The sequence below is a fragment of the Podarcis filfolensis genome, assembly GCF_964270895.1.
Source record: "Podarcis filfolensis genome assembly, chromosome: 11".
In the NCBI taxonomy this organism is placed as follows: Eukaryota; Metazoa; Chordata; class Lepidosauria; order Squamata; family Lacertidae; genus Podarcis; species Podarcis filfolensis.
The window spans coordinates 28,185,532-28,208,289 of NC_139613.1; the positions used below are offsets into that span (position 1 = coordinate 28,185,532).

The window sequence follows — 22,758 nt, forward strand, 5'->3', positions numbered from 1 at the left end:
AATTTGGATGGGTTTTTCAAACAGATGGAGGAAGATACTCAGAAGAATGCAAGATTGAGAGAGGAGACTTCTGAGTCAGGAAGATGGGGTGCCGAGTTCTGGGGGACAGAGTATTCGACTTCTTTTGGTGAGTTCTTAGAGCAGAAAAAGCTGAATAACGCTTATTAAGTCACTGGCAGGGTACTAGGGACATGATGGGGCCATGATCCATTAAAGGTGAGGCTATCTCAGGCTCTTGGCTCAATCTGGCCAGATGAAACATTTAGGAAGTGTGCGTGGCCCTGGCTTTCCTCTCTCCCCAGGCTGTTGTTTTTAGCTAAATATTCTTCTCACCAGGAAAGAACTGGTCAACACCTGTACTCTTCCTATGGCCTTGCACTTAAACTAGTAGCTTATAGAGCAATGGAAAAGATGTCGTTTACTCATACACTTGAAACTCTGCATTATGGGTGGAGTCAAGTGACCTCTGAAAAACCTTGCTATAAATGCCTACACCATGCGTGTGTGGCTGTGGCCTGTAGCCATACAGTTAGTTCCAGCATATCTACCTCTCACCATCTGCTGAGAAATCCAGAGAAAGGTGGCAATGGTGTGGTTAACCTTAAGGTAAAAATCACTGTTACATCAGGCTCTGCACACTAACAGCTATGCAGCTATTATATGGCTCTGTTCCAGCACTACTCAAAAGGACTCAATAGAATTGAACTGGTTCAAGGGTTGACCTACAACACAGCACCTAATATGCCATGTGATGACAGATCTAAAGGTCCAATACATACAGCAGCCATATTTATTATTATTTAATATTATTTATTATTTATTAAATGTGTATACCGAACCATAGATCTCAGGGTGGTTTACAACATAAAAATGCAAGATAAATAAACACAAAAATACATAATAAAAACAAGAGCAAGAACTAAACAAACCAATAGACCCATCCCCCAAACACATTTAAAAGGGTAAAAGGATGTTCATCAGCCAAAGGGCTGGTTAAAGAGGAACCTTTTCACCTGGCACCTGAAAGTGTATAATGAAGGCACCAGCAGAACCTCCTCGGGGAGAGCATTCCACAAATGGGGAGCCACTGCAGAAAAGGCCCATTCCCCTGTTGCCACCCTCCATGGAGGAGGTACATGAAGAAGGGCCTCAGATGATGATCTCAGGGTCTGGGTGGGTTCATACGAAGAGACTTGCTGAAAGTAAATGGCTGGGTTTTGGAACACATCTTGCCTATGGATGAACTGCTCATTGTGCACTGATATAAAAACAGAAGTGGGAGTGTTGACAGGAAACCTTGTATTGCTGGAAGAGAAGGGAAAGCCAAACACAAAACAAAAAGTGAAATATTGGTTCCGTTGAAGTTGCTGTCTCCCATCCTGTCTCCCAAAGGCGACTGCAACCTGTCAATGCAAACAGAGATGTAGCAGGTATTTAGCAATGACATCATGCTTAGGAAAAGGAAATTATCCACATTAAGGTGCATACATTCAGCTTTGTTTGTATTTTCTTCCTTTCTCTCTTTTTCATATTGGCAAGTTACATTTGGATGGACATTCTACACAAGGAAGTGAGAGGAAAGCTGAAATGTCTCCATGATAACTTCATTCGTTATCCATAATATCCAGGTTCAATGAGCTCAACCATTAGACAAGAAAAGTGCTACAGTGATAATTAAACATGCTTCACCTACCATTTCTATTCTCCCCTTTTCCTCATTTGCTCTTCAAAGAAATCATTGCATGCAACAGTCAAGGCAGCAACCAGAACCACAAATTCGTTAAAATCCACTTCATTGTCTTTATTGCTATCAAGATCTTGCATAATCTTATCAACCAACTGGGGATCCTTTTGACACTATAAAGACAAAAACAGATAGATAGATTAGTTAGAGAATCTTCTGAGATGTGCGTTAAATTACATTAGAGATTTCTTTTTATTTCCTTGAGGGCATGTGCATACACTGTCCTTAACCCTCAGGGAATTTCTTATATATGTGCTTATATTATATGTGCTGTGATATTTACCAGTGTCTGCAGCAGGTATTTGTCTCAAGACAGAGGTGCCTCAACTTTGAACAACATAATATTTATTTCTAATAGTGTAGATGGTTTACTTTATTAATAAGCTAAATGTCAATATTTTCCCACTAGGGCCATCATCCAATGTATTGTCTTAGTAGATCAGGTATCTGAATTTTAGACAACAAACTGGTTATATCTGCATATAAATAAAGCTATACCCCAAAAGAAGAAAGGATCTTGTTTTTAGGGACCTCACACGCATGTTGCAAGCAAGAGCACAGAGAGGTGTTCTCTCATGTAGGAGGGAGAAGAGGGAATTGATCTTTGAAGATGGCAATCCTATACAGTATACGTATACTCAGAACTAAATCCCATAGAGTTCAAGGAAGCTTACTCCCAAGGCAAGTGGGTATAGAATTGCAACCCGAGTTTTGTTAGTCAGCTCCCCAAACTCAAAATATTGTAGTAATTTCCAGTATCTGTATCCCAATTAATCTAAACCTAGAATTTACCCTAATTACCACCAGCTGTATAGATAACCGCTCTGCGACCCTATGTATCTTGCATTCTAGATTTATATGAACTTCTGTGTACTAGTGAAATTATTTCAAGGGCATTTTCACATGTGAGGTTTTCAGCTTCTTGCATGCTAATGATAATGGTTGTTTGTGTAGAAGACGAATTTGCAATATGAATTAGCATTGTGGCTCCTACAGTTTTTAAAAATCATCATTACAAACCCGACAGAAGCAAAAGTTGCTTTAATCCTAATGTGTGAAATATGCTCTACAAACCAGGACTAAATTAGGAGCACTGGAAGCTAACATGTGGACTCAACCTAAACCAGATATAATCCACTATTTCTTCTTAATCTTCAAAAGTCTGAAGCACATCTAGTTAGTGCTGGCTGATTACTCTGGGGACTGGGTCGCTACAAACAGAGATATTTTATTAAGATGGAATGCAGGACAGAGAGAATCCAATCCAAGAAAATTGATGACAGGTTCCTTTTTTTATTTCTTCCCCTTTTTGCAGAGCTGCCAGTTTTTAAGACTATGCGATTTCTTAGGATTAATAGACTACAGGATGCCACTTATATATCAGATCTTTCTTTTTTTAACATAAGAACTTCAGCGGCGTTATAAATTAGGAACAAAATAGAGGAACACAAATCACATCAGGACTGATAATGTGTCCTGTAGCGAGAGCTCTTCTCAGCCACCTCTCTGCTCAGGATAGATAGGAAGCTATATTTAGAGTCCACAGGACTTTCCAATCAACCTATGAATAAAACTGCATGTGGCTTCAGGCCTGAAGAAGCACTTAAAAAGCAAGAAAATTTCCAGACATAGACCAAAGTTCATCTGCATACACTTTGATCTACATACTCTTTGATCTACATATTCTATCTTTCTGCCCATCTGCCCACCTTACTAGCATGGTCAACAGCAATACCACCAGAAAGGTGGAGGAGAAGATAGCAAGTTATGATTGAGATTTCTTTAAACCAGGGATGAGTAACCACCAGGCCTCTCCATCTAATTCTTGGGGCTCTCCCCAGCAGAACAGCTCACCTGTCCTGATCTGCTCTCTCCTTGAGTGCTTTTGCCAAGTTGGAATCTCATCCTTTAACTGTGATATGTAGCCTACTTTACAAAGGTAAGTGTCACATCCATTGATCTGCCTACTTCACACCTCTGCCCACAATGGTATTCAGCTCCCAAAAGGTTGCACACCCCTGCTGTAAACTTTCGCCTAGGTATTATCACTTATTAAAATACCCTAAATGCCTCTTCTTTCTAATAATTTACCTAAGGGAATATTATTTGCTCTGGGGAGGCATCAGTACCTTTGAGACATTGGCAGCCATTACACCAGGCATAGGCAAACTTGGCCCTCCAGATGTTTTGGGACTGCAACTCCCAGCATCCCTAGCTAACAGGACCAGTGGTCAGGGATGATGGGAGTTGTAGTCCCAAAACATCTGGAGGGCCGAGTTTGCCTACGCCTGCATTACACTAATCCCCACCCTCATATCAGGCCTATTTGCATGCTTCTCAACCATACATACTAAGGAATGGGGCATATAACGTTATGCTTGACATGGCCGCAGCTGAATAGGTCTGAAGGGAAGAGGGAAAGGACTCGAAGAGGCAGGGGTGAGGTTCCCTTGAGGCAGTTGGGGATAGCACCCTGTGGCTATGATTCAGCTGCACAGATGATGCAGAGAGAGCCTATGAGGCTGACAGAGCGAGTAAGATTGTGTATACAAAAGCACATTTCCCCCTCAAAACCCCAGACACTAATCTGCCTTCACGGAGATACAGTTCCAATCACCATTCAACTACAGTTCCCAGGATTCTTTGGGGGAGGGTAATGCATGTGAAATGTGCTTTAAATATATGGTGTATATGCAGTCTAAGAAGGAACCAAGAGAAAGGAATGCAAGTAAAAAAAACCTCACCCACCAGTTTTCCCATACCTATTTGTACATTGTACATGCTATGAGTCACATGCAGCTAACTGACCACATTAAAACCATTCCCAAAGAGAACCTATGGTCACCATCGAAGAAAATAGAATCTCTGTCTCATAACCCCAACCCAACTTCCTTCTGTCCCAGCTTTAGCCTAGTGAATAAGGTATAGCCACCCCTTGCTGTTTGCATTATTTTGATACCAGAGGTTTACTGCCTCTGAGCAATGTAATACAATTAATACACTGGCCAAGATGGCTGAACTGGAATGCTTGGATTTAAAGAAGAGTACAGCTATTGTGGGCATAACAGAAATCCTGGTAAAAGAGGAGAAAGCCAGTGGGATGAGGTTATCTTTGGATACAAACTCTATAGGAACGGCAGGATGCAGCAGAGGAATTGTTCTGTACGTCAAAGAGGACATTTAAGTTTTCTGCTCTAATTTGTATGTTTCACTGGATTCTTTTCTATATTGCATTTTTGTGGATTTGTTGTAAGCTGCTTTGAGAGCCGCAGCTGAAGACCGGCCAGTAAAGAATAAAAGGAAAATAAATAAATAAAACAAATCAGATGATTCACTTCTGCAGCACTTTTGTGAGCCTTCCATATTCTTAGACTAGATAGGTAGTTTGTTCTAAATAACATGGCACTTGAAATATTCTTAAACTCTTAAGCAAAAACATAGCAGCTGAGAATTAGTTTTGCTTTTATTGCTAAGAACAGTTGAGTGTGTGCACTTGTGTCATTAATTCAATACTGAAGCTGTGTTCTGTGGAACACAGTTTTTCTACTTTGAAAAGGAACATCGCCTCTTCCCCAGTGAATGAATAAAATCAGCTCCCCATTCATTTAGATATTACATTTGCTATGGGGATCACCATGACTACTGTGCATCTCCTACCTTTCCCATCCCATTACTTGTCTTCATGTACCAAGTTCGTCCACCACTGATCCATGTCAGTGGGGGCAGGGAAGCTCACAATGCACAAACTGAGTTCTACCGCATTGGTTGTAATGCCTAGACAAGATATTCAGCTGAGCTATGGCATGAGATTTTCCCACAGCCAGCCCGCAACTTTTATAAGTTAACTGGGATTTGAACCCAAGACTTTCACATCCATATCGAAACTTAACATTATAGCTGACTATTTGGATAAAGGTTTCTAATAATAACATAATCAAGGGTCCTAAGTACTTGGTCACCAAAGCACATTTCCTTGGATGTGGCAAAATATAGCAACTATTTTTGCACACAGTACAGCTGCTGTTGCAGAAAAGACTTAATTGCATGTCTGGGTGAACAAACGGCATATGAAATACTCGTCAAGGATCCTCCAGTAGCTATTCCCCCTCCCCATGTCCAGCAAGCAGTCGGTGAAAAAAAAAATTAACCATGACTCTGTCTTACCGAAAGGAAGTCAGTAAGTTCGCTGGTGAGGAGCTCCTTGAGTTCTCCTTTATTGAGTTTATATTTGTCCCCTTCTTTTCCTGAGTAATGGTGAAAGACCTTGATTAAGGTGTCCATCGCACCTTCCAGCAGTGTTGGCATACTACAAAGGGAGATAAAGGGAAGGCTTACAGCAACCTTGCATGAACCATCTAAAACGTAAGCATTTCTGTATATGCACAGAGATAAACACAGTTGCCCAGAAAGTCAATATAGGATTCAGAGCTTCTGTGATACTAAATATTTATCATCTGACCAGCTGCACAAACTTGTTTATGACGCTAATTTAGGAGAGCACTTTTACAAATGAATCCAGGAAGAAATGTATTGAGCTCATTGGATGTGCAGTCATCTCTAAGCGGCCACACGTTTTCCTGAAAGGGAAAAGAAGCAAAATACATTTAACAAGGCAAAATTTAAGCATTTCTTCCTACCTGTTCTGAAGTGGCCCCAAATAAAGTATTGTCTCCAGCAGGTACAGACTGTAGTCAACTCTATTCTGAGGGTTCCACCCTAGCTTACCAAATTCCCCTGGGGTTTCTAGAGGGAAATCACCAATGATAAAATGTCTCCCCCTTCCTGGGTTTCACTTTATTTGTGACTGCTTGTTATGCATCAACAGGTGTAGGTATCTTTCCCCAGGTGGCTTTCTTGAGGCTGGCTGGCTTCCCTGAGCATTCAATAAGGAGCTAGGAGTATAAAAGCGGCAACTTCATTAAAACAACGAGGATGGAAATGCAATTAGTTGCTAGGAAGCCAACCACAGGGAATACCACAAATACAGAACAAGAAGATACAGTGCTTTGCCTTATGATTTATTTCATTTATATCCCATCCTTCCCCTAAGGAGCTAAGGGAAGTATACATTTCCTACCCCCTATTCCCCCATTTCACCCTTACAATGACCCTGTGAGGTAATGATGGCTGAGAAATAGGGATTGGTCCAAGATCATTCAGTGAGCTTTATGACTGAGGGGGGGTTTGAACCTGTCTCCTCCCAGTGCTACTCCAACATACTAATCATTACACTAACCTTCCCCTTGTACCCTTGGGGTGTTTTGGACTACAGTTCCCATCAGTCCCAGTGAGCCAGCACAGCCAGTGGTGTAGCGTGGGGGGTGCAGGGGGGGCCGGCCGCACCGGGCGCAACATCTGGGGGTTAGGGTTAGGGGGCGCAAATCCACAGGTTAGGGGGCGCAAATTACTTGCCTTGCCCCGGGTGCTGACAACCCATGCTACGCCACTGAGCACAGCCAATCCAAACTGAGGACGAAGGGAGTTGTAGACCAAAACATTTAGAGGGCACCAGGTGAAGGAAGGCTGCCTCTGATTTCATAAGGTATTGATCTAAGTTCAATCCGGTGTGAGACTGGATTGTCACGCTTCAGAAGTCAAAACCGAACCTTCAGCATATAATTTCCAAACTCAAAAGAGTACTGGAGACGCAAAGGCGTTCAAAGCACAGGTGGTGCCACTAAAAGATAGCCCTCTTCATGAAAGAATGGCAGGAAAATTCACTTAGAAACCACTGTAGCAAAAGCAATCACTCCACTGAATATGCTGTTTGCAACTTACTGCTTCACTAGAAGTAGGAGCGGAAGGGTCCATCAATTTTGGTTTCCCAATTTCTCATTTTTTCCAATCTAAAATTTGGCTCTTCACATTTCTACAGCAATTTGATTTTTTTTCTAATCCTCACAAAATAACTTGGCATTTGAGTACAAATTCCTAACACATTTTTTTGTATGCACACATTTTTGCAAGTACTGTAATTTTTCTTAACAGAATGCCTTTTTATATGTCATCTTCAAGAATATATTCATATTTATGCCCACTTTTACCTAATATGTTCATTTTTGTAAACTTTATTTAGTTGGAGAACTGCATCACAAAATTTCAAAAAATGGCTGTGTGTCAGTTCTCATATTGCTTTGAAAAATTCAGATTCGATAGATTCAACTTTTACATGTGATCTGAATCGAATTTCTTCTCAATCCCTACTAAGAAGTAAATACAGCAAATTGTATTTCTACTAATTGGCACTTAGGGCTATGATTCAGAAAACATGAAGTCGTCCTCCCTAAGGAGGTGATGAGGTTGCTCTGGAAGGTGTAAGATCTTTCCTACCTGTGCTACGTTTTTGGGCGTGTCTAGGGTTGCTTCACACAAAGTGAGATGTTTGCATTGAGGGGATGGGTGGAGGTGGAAAAAAGAGCATGGGTCCCAAGGAAATATGCAATGGGGAATGTCACTCCTCAGCAATGGCCCTGTTACCCAAGGGTGCTTGTTGTTGGGGTTCTGTCCCCTGCCACATATTTTTGGCTCTGAGCATTTCCCCAGTAAGCCTGGTTTCATTTCTTGGGAGTCGGTGGAACTAGCAGGTTTATGTTAGGAACAGCCAGACTACAGAGCCACTCAATAACTTTGAGACATCTTAAGATGCCTTGTGAACGGTGCAATCTGACTAGGAAGCAGGAGGACCTTACCTGAATCACTGAAGTTCATCTCTTAATTCAGGGAACAAACAGAGCCAATGCACACTTCTATTACAGGGTTCAGATATAATTGTTGGTGGAAATTTTTTGTGCATTATAAGTCGAAATTTTATTTGGAGTGTGGCTCCCCCTTGTGTGCTGAAATGGAGTTATATGCTGATTACTTTAGATTTAACTGGCACAGTTAAGTGTTTTCTGTGCTATCTTGCTAGAGAAGCAAACACATAGACGTGGAATCTACCTACCTAAAAAACCCTTAAACAGCTAGCTAAGTCCTCTAAGCTGTGAGGACAGCAAAATCAACAAACAATATCATGGGAAATAATAGTTAAGCTTTATGCACCTCTGATTCCTGCAATTTATTGGGACAGCTAGAAGAATAACCTTGATCACCAGCTGCCTCTAGAAATAAAAAACCCCCAAAGAACCTCATGTTTGTGGTACTCAGTGGGGCCACATGCACACACCTCCCAACTCAATATCCAGTTTGGAGGAGTGGGTAAGAGCTACCTTGGTTACCTGTGGCCATCCCTGGCAGCAGATGTGTACCTAGGTGTTTGCCAGGTTGGTCCTTGCAAGAGCACAGGCCCAGCGGGTGCAAAAATTGTGCCTCTCCACTCTGGCTTGGAGTGGCTAGAAGTCTGTCCCTTTGCGCACGCCCCCCCCAGGCCGTTCCTCCACTGCTCTAGGCGACTTGGGTGAAGTGCACAGGCTCTTCTGAGTGCCTCAGCAGAACTCCTTGCCAAGGGTACAAGGGACCCTAGGTACTTATACCTCTGCCTGGCAGATCCTCACAGGTGGGATGGATGGATAGATATAGATAGATAGATAGATAGATAGATAGATAGATAGATAGATATAGATAGATACCGGTAGATAGATAGATAGATAGATAGATAGATAGATAGATAGATAGATATAGATAGATACCGGTAGATAGATAGGTAGATAGGTAGATAGATGATAGATAGATGATAGATTGATAGATAGATAGATGATAGATGATAGATGATAGATAGATAGATAGATAGATGATAGATAGATAGATATAGATAGGGTGTCTCTGTCCTTTGAAGCCTTGATGTCACTCTCAACTCATGTGCCACCTGAGGCAGCTGCCACACTCTAATGGTAGGGCCTGCCCCAGTTGCAAATGAGGAGAAGCAGCAACAGGAAGCCAGGTACAGATCAGCAACAAAATAAGTTCCTATGAAACATGCTATCATAGGTTTTGGCCTTGCCTTCTGTCCAGTTTTATTTTAGCACTTTTAAAGGAGATTTTGATTCAAGTTCTAGTTTGATCATGGGTAGTCAAACTGTGCCTCAGGCAGTGGAAACTTTTGACATTTGAAAGTGAAGGTTCATGGACCTAGTTAAGGGACACAAGCAAAATGCATAGCTGTCAACTTACAGATTTGAAAATAAGGGATCAGCAGCCTCAAATATAAGGGTCATGACCATTGGTCCCATCACCTCCTGGCAAATAGAAGGGGAAGAAATGGAGGCAGAGAGAGATTTTACTTTCTTGGGCTCCATGATCACTGCAGATGGTGACAGCAGTCACGAAATTAAAAGATGCCTGCTTCTTGGGAGAAAAGCAATGACAAACCTAGACGGCATCTTAAAAAGCAGAGACATCACCTTGCCAACAAAGGTCCGCATAGTTAAAGCCATGGTTTTCCCAGTAGTGATGTATGGAAGTGAGAGCTGGACCATAAAGAAGGCTGATCGCCGAAGAATTGGTGCTTTTGAATTATGGTGCTGGAGGAGACTCTTGAGAGTCCCATGGACTGCAAGAAAATCAAACCTCTCCATTCTTAAGGAAATCAGCCCTGAGTGCTCACTGGAAGGACAGATCCTGAAGCTGAGGCTCCAATACCATGGCCACCTCATGAGCAGAGAAGACTCCCTGGAAAAGACCCTGATGTTGGGAAAGATGGAGGGCACAAGGAGAAGGGGATGACAGAGGACGAGATGGTTGGACAGTGTTCTCGAAGCTACCAGCATGAGTTTGACCAAACTGCGGGAGGCAGTGGAAGACAGAAGTGCCTGGCGTGCTCTGGTCCAGGGGGTCACAAAGAGTCGGACATGACTAAATGACTAAACAACAACAAAGCAGTGGCATAGCATGGGGAGGGCCGTGGCCCCAGCTGTATGATTTTGAGCGGGCGCAAGCCAGGTGCCCCACACAGGGATCCCCATCCTGCCTGCCACTGGGAGTCTCTGGGCCCCAGAGCCCAGCCTGGCCTTGCTGCTGCACACTTGTCCCCCTCACCGAACGCCTACCAGACAGCATTGGGGGGATTCATCTGACAAGGGCTGCATCTGTCGGCCGGCCGACCACTTTGTGGGCAGGCAGGCAGGTGGCAAAGTGCGGTCCCGTGAACCATGCATGCTCTGTGCCTGTGGCAGGGAGGGTTGGGCTGGTGCAGTGGGTTTTGTTCAGCCTTCAAGCTAATCCTCTGGTCCTGCCTGGTGCATGCATGTGCATGAGCCTTGGGCGCCAGCAAAGGGCACAACGCAGCTGTGAACAAGTCACAGCTCACATCTCAAGAAAGAGGGATGGGTGAAAGGGATCCCAAGGACACAAGTTCATAGCTCAGGTGTAGTGAGAATCATAATATATTGAGAACTAAGAAGCAATATTTAAATCTAAGAAAGATATTTGCCTAAATTAGCTAAGGATCGGAAGATCTTTTATAAAGGACCTTTAATATGAGCTATAACCAGAAGAGGGAGCTCTTATGACGTATAGAATACACTATATCTATTCTAATGTATGAGGGCTTACCTGCACCATTTCAAAATTCGGCTAGTACCGTAATTTGTTCCTGCATTTTGGAGATGTGAACCACATATTATTTCTTCTGTCTAGGCGATACATGTGTTTCCCTGGATTTAAAACCTGCTTTTGGCATAGCTGATAGTAGCCTGAATTTTTTTCCTAAAACAACTACATTTCATTGTCCCTTGTGATGCACATTTGGCATATCATGGTTTGGGGATTATGGAGTATTCATACCTCCCTGCTTCATTTCCTTTTTGCTCCTGCTGCTGCTCATTTCTAGTCCTCCTGAGTCCTCTCCCCAGGTCTGGCCCACCCATGAGGCAAGGTGAAGCAAATGCCTTGGACGTTTCTAGATGTAAATAATAATTATTTTTATTATTTGTACCTTACCCATCTGACTGGGTTGCCCCAGCCACTCTGGGCATCTTACAACATATATAAAAACATAATAAAGCATTAAAGGTAAAGGGACCCCTGATCATTAGGTCCAGTCGTGACTGACTCTGGGGTTGCGGCGCTCATCTCGCTTTATTGCCGAGGGAGCCAGCGTGTAGCTTCCAGGTCATGTGGCCAGCATGACTAAGCCGCTTCTGGTGAACCAGAGCAGTGTACGGAAACACTGTTTACCTTCCTGCCAGAGCGGTACCTATTTATCTACTTGCACTTTGATGTACTTTCGAACTGCTAGGAGCAGGGACCAAGCAACGGGAGCTCACCCCGTTGCGGGGATTCGAACTGCCATCCTTCTGATTGGCAAGTCCTAGGCTCTGTGGTTTGACCCACGGCACCACCCGCATTCCTTAATAAAGCATTACACATCTTTATTTCCCCCTTGTTCCTGATGTAGATTTCCACTCAGCCCTTCTTCCCTAGCAGTTTTTTTGTTTTGTTTTGTTTTTTGGCCATTTTGTTGTTCACCTCAGGTGCTAAAATGCCTTGGGCCAGCCCTGTCTGCCCCATATCTTTCAGTTATTTTCTTCAGTATATTGTACTTTAATTTTTTTTTTAAGAAGGAATAATGTTTTTATCTTGTCTACCTGAGCTCCACCATAACCAGCAACCTTTCCAGTGATGTTGAGCTGGACAAGCATATTGGCAAGGCAGGAATGCCAATGGCTGGCCTCTCCACAAGGGTATGGGAGAATGTGATGCTAATGTCCAACACCAAGATTAAGGTCTAACAGGCCTGTGTGTTGAGCATGCTGCTTTATGGAAGTGAGTCTTGGGCAACTACATCCACTGGGAGTGACACCTTAATGCCTTCTATATGTGCTGCATCAGGAAAATTTTGGTCATCAGGTTGTATTTTTCTGATGGTTGCTAGTCACCCTGGGCAGGTCCAAGAAATGTATTATCACCATCATAATTATCATAATCAAGTTTATTATTCACACAAAGCATGGTCCTGTAGATTTGGTATATTAACCCTAAGGGCATGAAACCTGGAACAAGAAACAGTAATAATCTTGTTCTGCAACATTCTTGGCTTGATTAGGTATGAATACAGTACCTGCTTGCTTTGTGTATTTCAGATTCCTCCCTTTGCTTCCTCTGGGAAGGCAACTCCCAGAGCGCTTTGTTATTCCTTACATAACACGATTAGGACACACAAGAGCACTTCCTTGATCCAAAAACATGAGATGGAATGAAAATGATATACAGTATCAGGTATTACCTGAACTCCCAGGATCATGAACTTTGCAGTGGCTCACTTCAAGTGCCAGAGTCCAATTTATTTCTCCATACAGTAGACCAGAGCACTCATTCAGGCTGGCATGATACCAGAAACTCCAATTAGCCCTTTCTTATATATATGTAGTTTGTTAAAGGTACTGAGAGTTGCCAGGCAACTCTTATTCCCCTCCTACAGCTGTAGTTGCCAGAGTGGTTTATCACTCCCTACCTCTTCACAGGGAATTCAGGGAACTGTAGCTCTGTGAAAGGAACAGGAATCTCCCAAAAACTCTCAGAACTGTTAACAAACTACAGCTCCCAGAATTATTTTCTTTTTCGTGGAGGGGCGGGTCATGACTGTTCAAAGTGGTATCAATAGTGCTTTAAATGCATGATTTAAATGTGGCCTACAGAGGGAGATGGTGGGCTCTCCTTCACTGGAGTAATTTCAGGAGAGGTTGAACCATTATCTATAAGGGAAGCTGCAGTTGCAACTGACATTGCAGGTCCTGCACTGAGCAAAGGCTTCAGCTGGTGTACCCCCAAAGTCACTTCTGACTTTATATTTCAGCCCACTAAATTGGCATGTCCATAGGTCAGCGGTTGAGCATACATTATAACACAGGAGAACTCAGGTTCATTTTTTAAAAAAAACATCATGGAGGACAAGTGGCTGCAAATCATGGTAGCTATATGCTCTGAGGGCCAACTGCTGATAGCAGCAACCAGAATAGAAGAGGGCTATTGTCTTCATGCCCCACTTGCGGACTTTCTGGGGATGTGTGGGTAGGCTGCTAGGGGAAAGAAAATGCTGGGCCAGATGGTCCTTTATTTTGATGATGCACCAGAGCTATTAATTTTTCCATTCAAGGTGTGATGACACACTTTATGTAACTCTTTTTTATAGTGTTTTCTGAACTGCTTAGGTACATTTTGACCCTTCACTGAATTAGAAGCACGACTCAATCTTGTACCCCAGCTATTAAGAAAGTTAGAACTGGAGGAACCCACTCCTTCCAGTATTTCTTCCATGAATCATCGTCATTCAAAGCATGATTCTCTTCTAGGAGAACAGCCCAGTAGTGGCTGGTTGTGCCAAAATGAAGCCAGCAGTCACCTGTGAGGGTGGGTCTTTCTACAGTGACCTTATGATGATTCAGTTACTTCTGAGTCAGAAACATGGCAACATTGACCAGTCTCCCCAGCAGCTGACTCAGAGGAGACAAAATAAGAACACTAGCTGGTGAAACAGGAAGCTATCTAAGTAAAATGGTCTACAAGAGCCTTTCGTTTCTCATGGCATGCTTCGGGAGTTAAAGGAAAAGTTAGGGATTGTAATTATTAGCAGAACGAAGCAAAACACAGCACCAACCAAATTCTTGTTCCATGGCTCAGAAACACAGTGGCCCACTTTGCATAACACTTTATTTATGTTTATTATTCTTAGTTTTTAAAAAATTGTACACAGCCCTTCATCCGTAGATCTCAGGGAGGTTCACAACATAAAATTGTAATATAAAAAACACAAAATACATAGTAAGAACAAAAACAAACCAATAACCCCCCTCCCACAAACTCATTTAAAAGGGTATTGATGTTAATCAGCCAAAGGCCTGGTTGAAGGAATGTTTTCACCTGGCACCTAAAGCTGTATAATGAAGCTGCCAGTCGAACCTCCCTGGGGAGAGCATTCCACAAATGGGGAGCCACTGCAGAAAAGGCCCTGTTTTGTGTTGTCACCTTTTGGACCTCTCATGGAGGAGACACATGAAGAAGGGCCTCATTGAACTAAACTATGGCTTAGCAGGACTGTGCAAAGTTCATGCAAAGCTCACACTCGTTTTGCTCCTGACAAATTCTTGTTGCTCAGGTTTGGCTTAGTGTGTGTCATGCATACTAGTCACTGAAGTCCTCCTTAACCATGATCTGTACCCGAGAAAAAACCTTGGCTACAGATCATGGTTAGAAAAAAAGAACTTAAGCACAATTCCTGTTTTTTATAACAGGCAGAGCTTAGCTGCTGCATTATGCAGAGCTAAAAGAACCAGGGAGGAACAAAGTGGCTGCAATCACCATTGCAGAAGGCAGACCGTTTGGCTTAGCATGATGTGCAAATGTCGCCAATAAGTCCTTTTAAAAATCTGCAAATTTATTTTTCAAACTGGATCCCATAGTCCCTCATATAATCCACATTTAAGAACTTGCTGAACGGAAAGGTCATTGGTCAGTTTGTTACCTGTGAGCAGAGCATACAAATATCACAAGGCACCCTTACCTTGGCTCAGTTCATGGGCAGAGCAAGTTGCAGGGGTGCCGCTTGGGAAGAGTCCAGAGAGGTCTAGAAGACCACATTTGGGCTCCATGGTATGAGGTTTCCCACCCCTGCTTTAATGCTTTTTGAGACAATATTAATACCTTAAACGTAATAGACAAAAATCGGAGTTTATTAAAAGTACCACTTTATAAAAAGTTTAAAATATTGGAAACAAAATTACTGCAAAGTACATTTTAGAAAAAAAGCACATAATTGCATGCTACACTGAGACTACATTATTGGTCTCATTGCATATTCACAGCATATTTAAAATATAAAGAGTTGTCTATAAATTATATATATATAAAAACCTTAGATATATATCTATATATATCTCAGTGCAAACAATACTCACTTGGACATCAGTAATACAATAGGGCCTTGAGAGAGATTGGCAACAGATAGGTTTGGCAAACATATAACTGAATCATCTGTCTACAAACTGCTACATGTGTGTTGTAAGACTTATCTCATGAAGGACTGTGACCCTCAAAACGCAAACCTTTTAATTATTACTGAAGATTAGTGATTACATAAGACCATAACAATAAACCTGGGAACTAGCAGTCAGTGGCTATTAGCATTTACACTGAAGGTTCCCTTTAAAACCAACAAACTTGTCTACAGAAGCAGAAACCTGTTGATTTATTTAGCGCACGTATCAGGCCAGCTGCTTTTGGTTTTTCCATCCCAAAGGAAAGATGGAAGGATAGAGCAGTTTGGAAGTTCTTATGAAGTTATGTAAGGCAAACACTGTTCAGTTTTTCATTGCCAACAGGAGACCAAACTTCCATCCAAATATAAATTTAGTAGGTTGACTTCGTAGTCTGTGAACCGGAGGAATAAGAGGGGGACTTCCTTGGGTATCTGTTTGACGAGAGAGAGACTTGCATCCTCCTTGTAGTGCGCACGCTTCGACAGAGGAGTGCGTTTTTAAGGTTGTCCCTAAAGTCCTTTGAAATGAAGTAATAGACAAATGGATCGATGCAGCTGTTTAGGGAAGAAAGGCACAACGCTACAATGTACAAGGCATATACATTACTGGTGTTGTGGGTTGTGATCTGGGCGTAGTGTAACACGAGCAGAACATTACTGGGCAAAAAACAGATCAAGTACATGGAAAGGACAGTAATGATGAACTTGATGGCTCTTTTCCGTTTCTTGCCAATGTTCTCATCTGTAATGGAAGCGTTCAGAGTCTTTATCATGAGGACGTAGGAAACAGTGGTGAGAACAGCGGGGAATAAGAAAACTCCAATTGCTAGAGAAAGGAAGTAGTTGTACATGTCTTTAGCCAACACTGCATGAGGCAGGACATCATGACAAGTGGTGATGTTGAGGTTAGAAACATAAACAGTTTGGTCAACGAGATACAATGGAATGGTGCCAAGGAGGATGAGTACCCATATTGCAGCTGAAATCCCCACAGAAATTTCCGACTTCTTTCTTGAGTGCAATATGGGGTTCACAATCACCCAATACCTTTGTACGCTGAGGCATGTCATGAAAAGGATAGAGCAGTACATGTTTCCATAGAAGAACCCAACGAGTACTTTGCACAAGCCCTCACCATAGATCCAGTTATTGCCGTTAATATGGTATGCAATTTTCAGAGGGAACCAGATAACGAAGAGGAGATCTGCCATTGCCAGGTTAGCCATATAGACCACCGCTGGGTGCCGCTTTTTCGTTCTCAAGAAGAAGACCCACAGAGCCATAGCATTGCTCGGCAAGCCAATGATGAACACTAGAATGTAGACCGTGGGAAGGAAGACTGTAGTCAATTTGCCAGTGAGGATTTTGGCTGCAAAAGCATCCACAGTGTATGCATCTTTAGAGGTGTCGCTTGTATTGACCTTATGACCAATAAAGCTTCTTCCTTTTGTCCAGTTGGTTGGATTTCTCTCTAAAAAGAAGATAAAAGCAAGAGTGTTAGCTGCTCATTGGTGAAAAACCAAACATGATCATCATGAAGCCTACATAGAGAACACTCCTAAATACTTAATTGGATACTATAATTCAATTTGGTTTGGGGGAGTTCTACCATTCAACTGACAGGGCTATCTGGCAAGCTTGACTCCATCAAGACTACCCACAAATTTAGAATCTTTTGAAGAAGAGAGTGTGAAGGCCATGCTTAATCCTTCCTATGCCTGTCCATTGTTCCTGGAAAAACTCTCAGTGGCTGTTCTTACCTTATTTATCCATCATGCTTAATCCTTCCTTATGCCTGACCATTGTTCTTGCTAAAGCCTATGGAGGTCATTTTACTTTATTATCTATCATGTTTTTATCCCACCCTTCCTTCAAGGAGGTGGACTGCTTCCCCCTCTTCATTTTATTCTCACAAACATCCTGTGATGCAAATAAGATTGTTTCTGAAGAAAGGCCTCAACCTTGAGCTTCATGGCTGAGTTGGGATTTGAACCCAGGTCTCTCCAGTACTAGCCTGGGACTCTAACCACTATACTTCATTGGTTCTCAGCCATTTTTGCCGCCAATTAGGCTTATTATTTTGTGCCTTAAGAGTTTTTCAAGCAATCCAGTGAGTATTTGTATTGCATTTGTATTGTAAGTGTATTACACAAAGAATAAATGGTATTGGGGAAAGGAGGTGGAAGTTGGGGGTGTGGTGACTTCAAGCAGATGCTGTCTGGAAAAGTTGGTGAGGACAGACAAGCTATGGATTAATAACCTATGCACTGCTATGAAAGAGTTTTGAAAACAAAAAGGACTGAACCCTTTCTTGGGCTCAAGGGAGAGAAACACATTGTCTTCATTCATTCATTCTCATCTATATCTATCTATCTCCCAAATACTTAACAGTACCTTTCTTCTGGGACGTGGGTGGCGCTGTGGGTTAAACCACAGAGCCTAGGGCTTGCCGATCAGAAGGTCGGCGGTTCGAATCCCCGCAACAGGGTGAGCTCCCATTGCTTGGTCCCTGCTCCTGCCAGCCTAGCAGTTTGAAAGCATGAAGTGCAAGTAGATAAATAGGTACCACTCTGGCGGGAAGGTAAACGGCATTTCCGTGCGCTGCTCTGGTTCACCAGAAGCGGCTTAGTCATGCTGGCCACATGACCCGGAAGCTGTATGCTGGCTCCCTCGGCCAATAAAGTGAGATGAGCTCTGCAACCCCAGAGTCGTCTGCGACTGGACCTAATGGTTAGGGGTCCCTTTACCTTTACCTTTCTTCTACATAAGTGATATAAAGTAAGCACAGGACTGGGAACAATATGTTTCAATCATAGCACGTAGTTCTGCCTAACTAATGCAATAGTAGGTGGAGCATTAAGCCAAAGTTCTCTTCAACGCCTGCTCCCAACTACCTAACACGGTCAGCACACTTGGTTGCAAGAGGGTTTGGCCCTGACTAATAGCACAGTTGTTACACAGCTGCAACTCATGCCATTATGTAGTTAGATATTAACACTGGATGCTAACTGGAGCCACTGACTAAAAGGCTCACTCATTCATTAGCGCTATGAGCAGGAGAAAACTGGAATAGATTGTGCTTTGTATAGCACACACTCGAAAGTACCTGATAAAACCAGTATTGAAACTTTTATGTTTTCACTTTGTTAGCAAGTGTTTTTAGTGTATACAAATAATGAGCAGGAGGTATGGGAAAGAAGAGGTAGCAAGAAACATGCTCCTACTCCTACCTCCAGTGTTCTCTTAGCCTCTGGAACTATTACCCATGTCCTACCACAGAAAGGTCACAATGTGAAGTCTGCTCTAATTTCACTTTTAAACTCACTCTGCAGGGCCAGCCCAATATATTTTGCTGCCCGGCTTAAAGGAAAAGATCATACCCCATTGGTCTATGTACAGGAACCAACAAGTTTGACAGTTGGATCTTAATCAAATAGCCATTATAGCATAGCGACCTCATTTGTGCCCTGGAGGTGGTGGCTAGCCTAGGGGGTGCAGGAGAGGCCATGCAGCCCAGAGCTCCATCACCCAACATCTTGTCATCGTTCCACACCTTACAGCATCTGCAGACTACGGCAGCCAACTCTGTCTACCCAATGGTAGGGCCAGCCATATGGAATTTTACAAAATGCTTTCTCTCCCCCCCCCCCTCTCTCTCTCTCTCTTTTACAACATATTGTGAAATCCTCAGAAGCAAGGTTGGCGTCTGCAGCTAGGTCTTGCAAGACAACTACACCCATTGATTTCTCACAGAGTCAAATATAGTCCCTTAGCCCTAGGAATGTTGCTCCACCATTCCTCCTGCAGTAGGAAGATGTAAATCACAATCTCCAGTGTCAAATTTGAAAAGGGCGCCAAGGCACATTGCAGGAGCTGCAGTGGATGGTTTAGATACAGTGACATTATGTGTGAACAGGCAGTGCGCAAGTGGTAGTAGCTACCCTTTCAGTACAGATCAGTATGAGAAGGCAAAACACACTCCCAAGGGACAAGGCAGACCTGGCTAGGAAAACCACCCACTCTCTTGGTACGTTCCTGAGTCAGACCACTAGTCCATCTAGCTCAATACTGTCTTACACTGACTGGCAGCAGCTCTCCAGTATTTCCTAGCCCTACGTGGAAATGCTGGGGTTTGAATCTGGGACCTTCTGTATGATTATCACTCCAGGAAATACAGCTTATCTCCAAACACAACAAAGTATATGTACGTGTCTCCAACATACTTCTGCTTTCCCCCCACTTTCCAGCTTCAGAATACAGGTTCTTTGAATGACAGGAACTGCCTTTTTGGTTTTACGCCAGAAAGCTTCATGTGCATCAATGGCGTGGTATAAATGAGTAATTGTGTGTGTAGCTAGTTTGCCAGACTTTTTAGTCCACTTCATTGGCTTCTGCTGAAAGAGATGTTAGGGGCGGGTGCTATACTCCTGCAAATATATTACAAAATCTTTTGTAGATATTGAACCCTTTTTAAAAACGAGAGTGGTTTTTCTAGAAAATTACTCAAGCTGATATAACAGAGCAGCAGAACCAGAGTCTAAATGCACAGATGCCATAGAAAAGAAGTATTGGATTGTTCTTAATTAACTGTGCTCCACAGGCAGAAGTTGCAGGAACCATAAAAGACATTTGGATTCAAACAGCAGCTTAACAGATGCGGAAACAACCATTAACACCATCACAAAATTAAAAGCTGCAGAGAAACCTTTGCAAAGCAGAAAAGTTACATTATCTCTCTTTAAATATATAAATACTCCTTGACATCGAGCAGTTTAGACACAAAGTAAATACTTTCTTTATCCAATCTTAGTATCCTGGAAACTTGGACTGCCCAGTCAATTCTTACAAAAAGTAGTTAGCAAAAGAGGGTGTCCATTTAGTGATCAAAGAAGAGCCTTCAATGAACTGGTATAAGGCCATTTTACAATTGTACAAGTTGCATTTATGTAAAATGAAGTCCTGAGAATGTTTGCACTGCAAGGCATACCCAGGAGGCATGAAAAGAGCCCCAAGTTACCAAAACTTTCCTAACCTTTTAGATTATGCATTCTATTCATTTACTACAAGCTAATACCAAAGCCTAATAAAATTATTTTGAATCTCACAGCCTAAAGCATGGGTAGGCAAACTAAGGCCCAGGGGCCGGATCTGGCCCAATCACCTTCTAAATCCGTCCCGTGGATGGTCTGGGAATCAGCATGTTTTTACATGAGTAGAATGTGTCCTTTTATTTAAAATGCATCTCTGGGTTATTTGTGGGGCATAGGAATTTGTTCTTCTTTTTTTCAAAATATAGTCTGGCCCCCCATAAAGTCTGAGGGACACTGGACCAGCCCCCTGCTGAAAAAGTTTGCTAACCCCAGGCCTAAAGTGTTATCCATTGCGCCCCAAAATCCCATATTAATGCATGATAGAACTGTTTTGCTACAGTCAGAAAGATTATACTTTGATTTTTTCAGGAGATCAGATCCTTTGAACTAATGTCTGAGAGCCTAATTAAAGATTCAATGATCTTTAAGTTTTCTTTTTCAGACTAGGTTTTTTAATGTGGTAAAAAAATCAGTCTGTGTCAAGCTATTTTACATACATATTTTAAATATAAACCATGGTTCAAAGGAAAGCATTGTCAAGATATCAGGTTTATGTAAGAACCTTCTGTCTTAGAGACAATTTTTTATTGTTGTTATTTACAAGATTTACTGGATGCCTTACTGAAGAGATCAAAGTGAAGTATAACACCTAGTACCCATTCACAAGAACACAGATAATTCTTGTAGACTTCAAAGTAAATCAGACATTAACACAATGTTCTAAGTCGTCCCCCCAGCCCCGCGCCAAAAAAAGAAATGTTTTAGGCACTGAAATTAGTCACTTGGTGGCTTTGAAGTGAAAGCCAAAAGGTGCAAGGAGGAAGTGTAAGTCAGTGGTGTTCGCACTTTCTAAAGGCAAATAAATCAGTGTGGAGAAGACTCCATAAAGTTGAGCAGTCTGAAAGCCACTGCTGAAGAGCTTTACTCCAGGTAAACACGGCTTATGGCGACCCAGAAGTTAAAAAAGAGGGGTAGGGAATCATTCAGTATATGCTTGGGGCAGCTTATACGATTTGCAGCCATGCACTCAAAGCAGGACATTAAGTTAAGCCTTGTTTACCTCACACGGAGAAATAATAATGGAAAGTGGGGAGGGGGATGGTTAACATCCCCAAAGGTGCAAGTCTCTCTGCACATTTGTTTGGGAGTCCCACTGCACTTACTTCCACTTTGCGTAAACAAGGATCCGATCCTGCTGCTCGGACTAAGAAGAGGCAAACCAAGTCTACCTGAGCCAGAGGCCAGCGAAATCTCCAGGAGGAGAAAGGCTGGAGGGCAGGCAGAGAAAAGGACCCCGCCACCTTCTTCCCCTCTGCGTGCCTTACCTGTGGCAGAAGCGAGCATCAGAGCTCCAAGCAGCACCACGAAGCTCAGCCAAGCCCGGCTGAGGCGCCCCATTTCCGCGGCACGCGCCTCGCTGCGAAGGCGCCACCACCAACTTCCTCCTCGAGCGTCGACGGCGACTGGGCAGTTTCACTGATACCTAAAAAGGGAGAGGTGGAGGGCTCGGGAGGGGGCGGCGCCTCAGCAGCACCTCCGTGACGTCAGCGCTCCAGTCCTGCCCTCCCCCTCCCCCCACGCCTGGCTGTAGGTAGGCGCTCTTGGCTGCCCTCGGGAGGGGGGCGAGGTGAGCTCAGGGCTCTGGAACGTGGCGCGGAGGCGGAGTCGCTTTGCGCGCCGCCGTCGAGCTCGCGGAGCGCCGAACAGCAGAGCCAGACACGTTCCCAGGTAGTGCCGGATTTACGTATAAGCTAAAGAAGCTGTAGCTTAGGGCTCCCAAAAAATTTAAAACCACTGGATGTACATTTCCAAAATATAAGATAAAAAACACTATTGATATACTTCTTAATTGTATTTCACTATTAATATACTTCTTAATTGTATTTCAGTTCAACAATTACTTTGATAAAATACATATTTTGTTATGTGAATATGGCTTTAGATACCTGTTAGGTCCATAAATTACCATATAAAGGTAAAGGTAAAGGTACCCCTGACCGTAAGGTCCAGTCGTG

At 42.9% G+C, this 22,758-nt stretch overlaps 2 protein-coding genes across 3 annotated transcripts; both read right to left on the reverse strand.

Moving 5' to 3' along the window:
- Nucleotides 1-103: 103 nt before the first annotated feature.
- On the reverse strand, nt 104-13,039 carry S100Z (S100 calcium binding protein Z). 2 transcript variants are annotated; one of them, XM_083576342.1, is made up of 4 exons: nt 12,906-13,039; nt 5,909-6,050; nt 1,694-1,857; nt 104-1,403 (listed from the first exon to the last, which is right to left on the reverse strand). In XM_083576342.1, the coding sequence occupies exons 2-3, from the start codon at nt 6,047-6,049 to the stop codon at nt 1,699-1,701; spliced, it is 300 nt and encodes a 99-aa protein (XP_083432468.1). In that variant the 5' UTR covers nt 6,050; nt 12,906-13,039; the 3' UTR covers nt 104-1,403; nt 1,694-1,698. The 2 variants fall into 2 exon arrangements, with proteins under 2 accessions (XP_083432468.1, XP_083432467.1); XM_083576341.1 differs by lacking the exon at nt 12,906-13,039 and adding an exon at nt 6,382-6,454.
- A 1,276-nt stretch (nt 13,040-14,315) lies between these two features.
- Nucleotides 14,316-22,228, reverse strand: F2RL1 (F2R like trypsin receptor 1). Its single transcript, XM_083576247.1, has 2 exons — nt 22,069-22,228; nt 14,316-17,124 (listed from the first exon to the last, which is right to left on the reverse strand). Exons 1-2 carry the CDS (start codon nt 22,139-22,141, stop codon nt 16,025-16,027), a joined length of 1,173 nt encoding a protein of 390 aa, XP_083432373.1. The 5' UTR covers nt 22,142-22,228; the 3' UTR covers nt 14,316-16,024.
- Between the last annotated feature and the right edge of the window lie 530 nt (nt 22,229-22,758).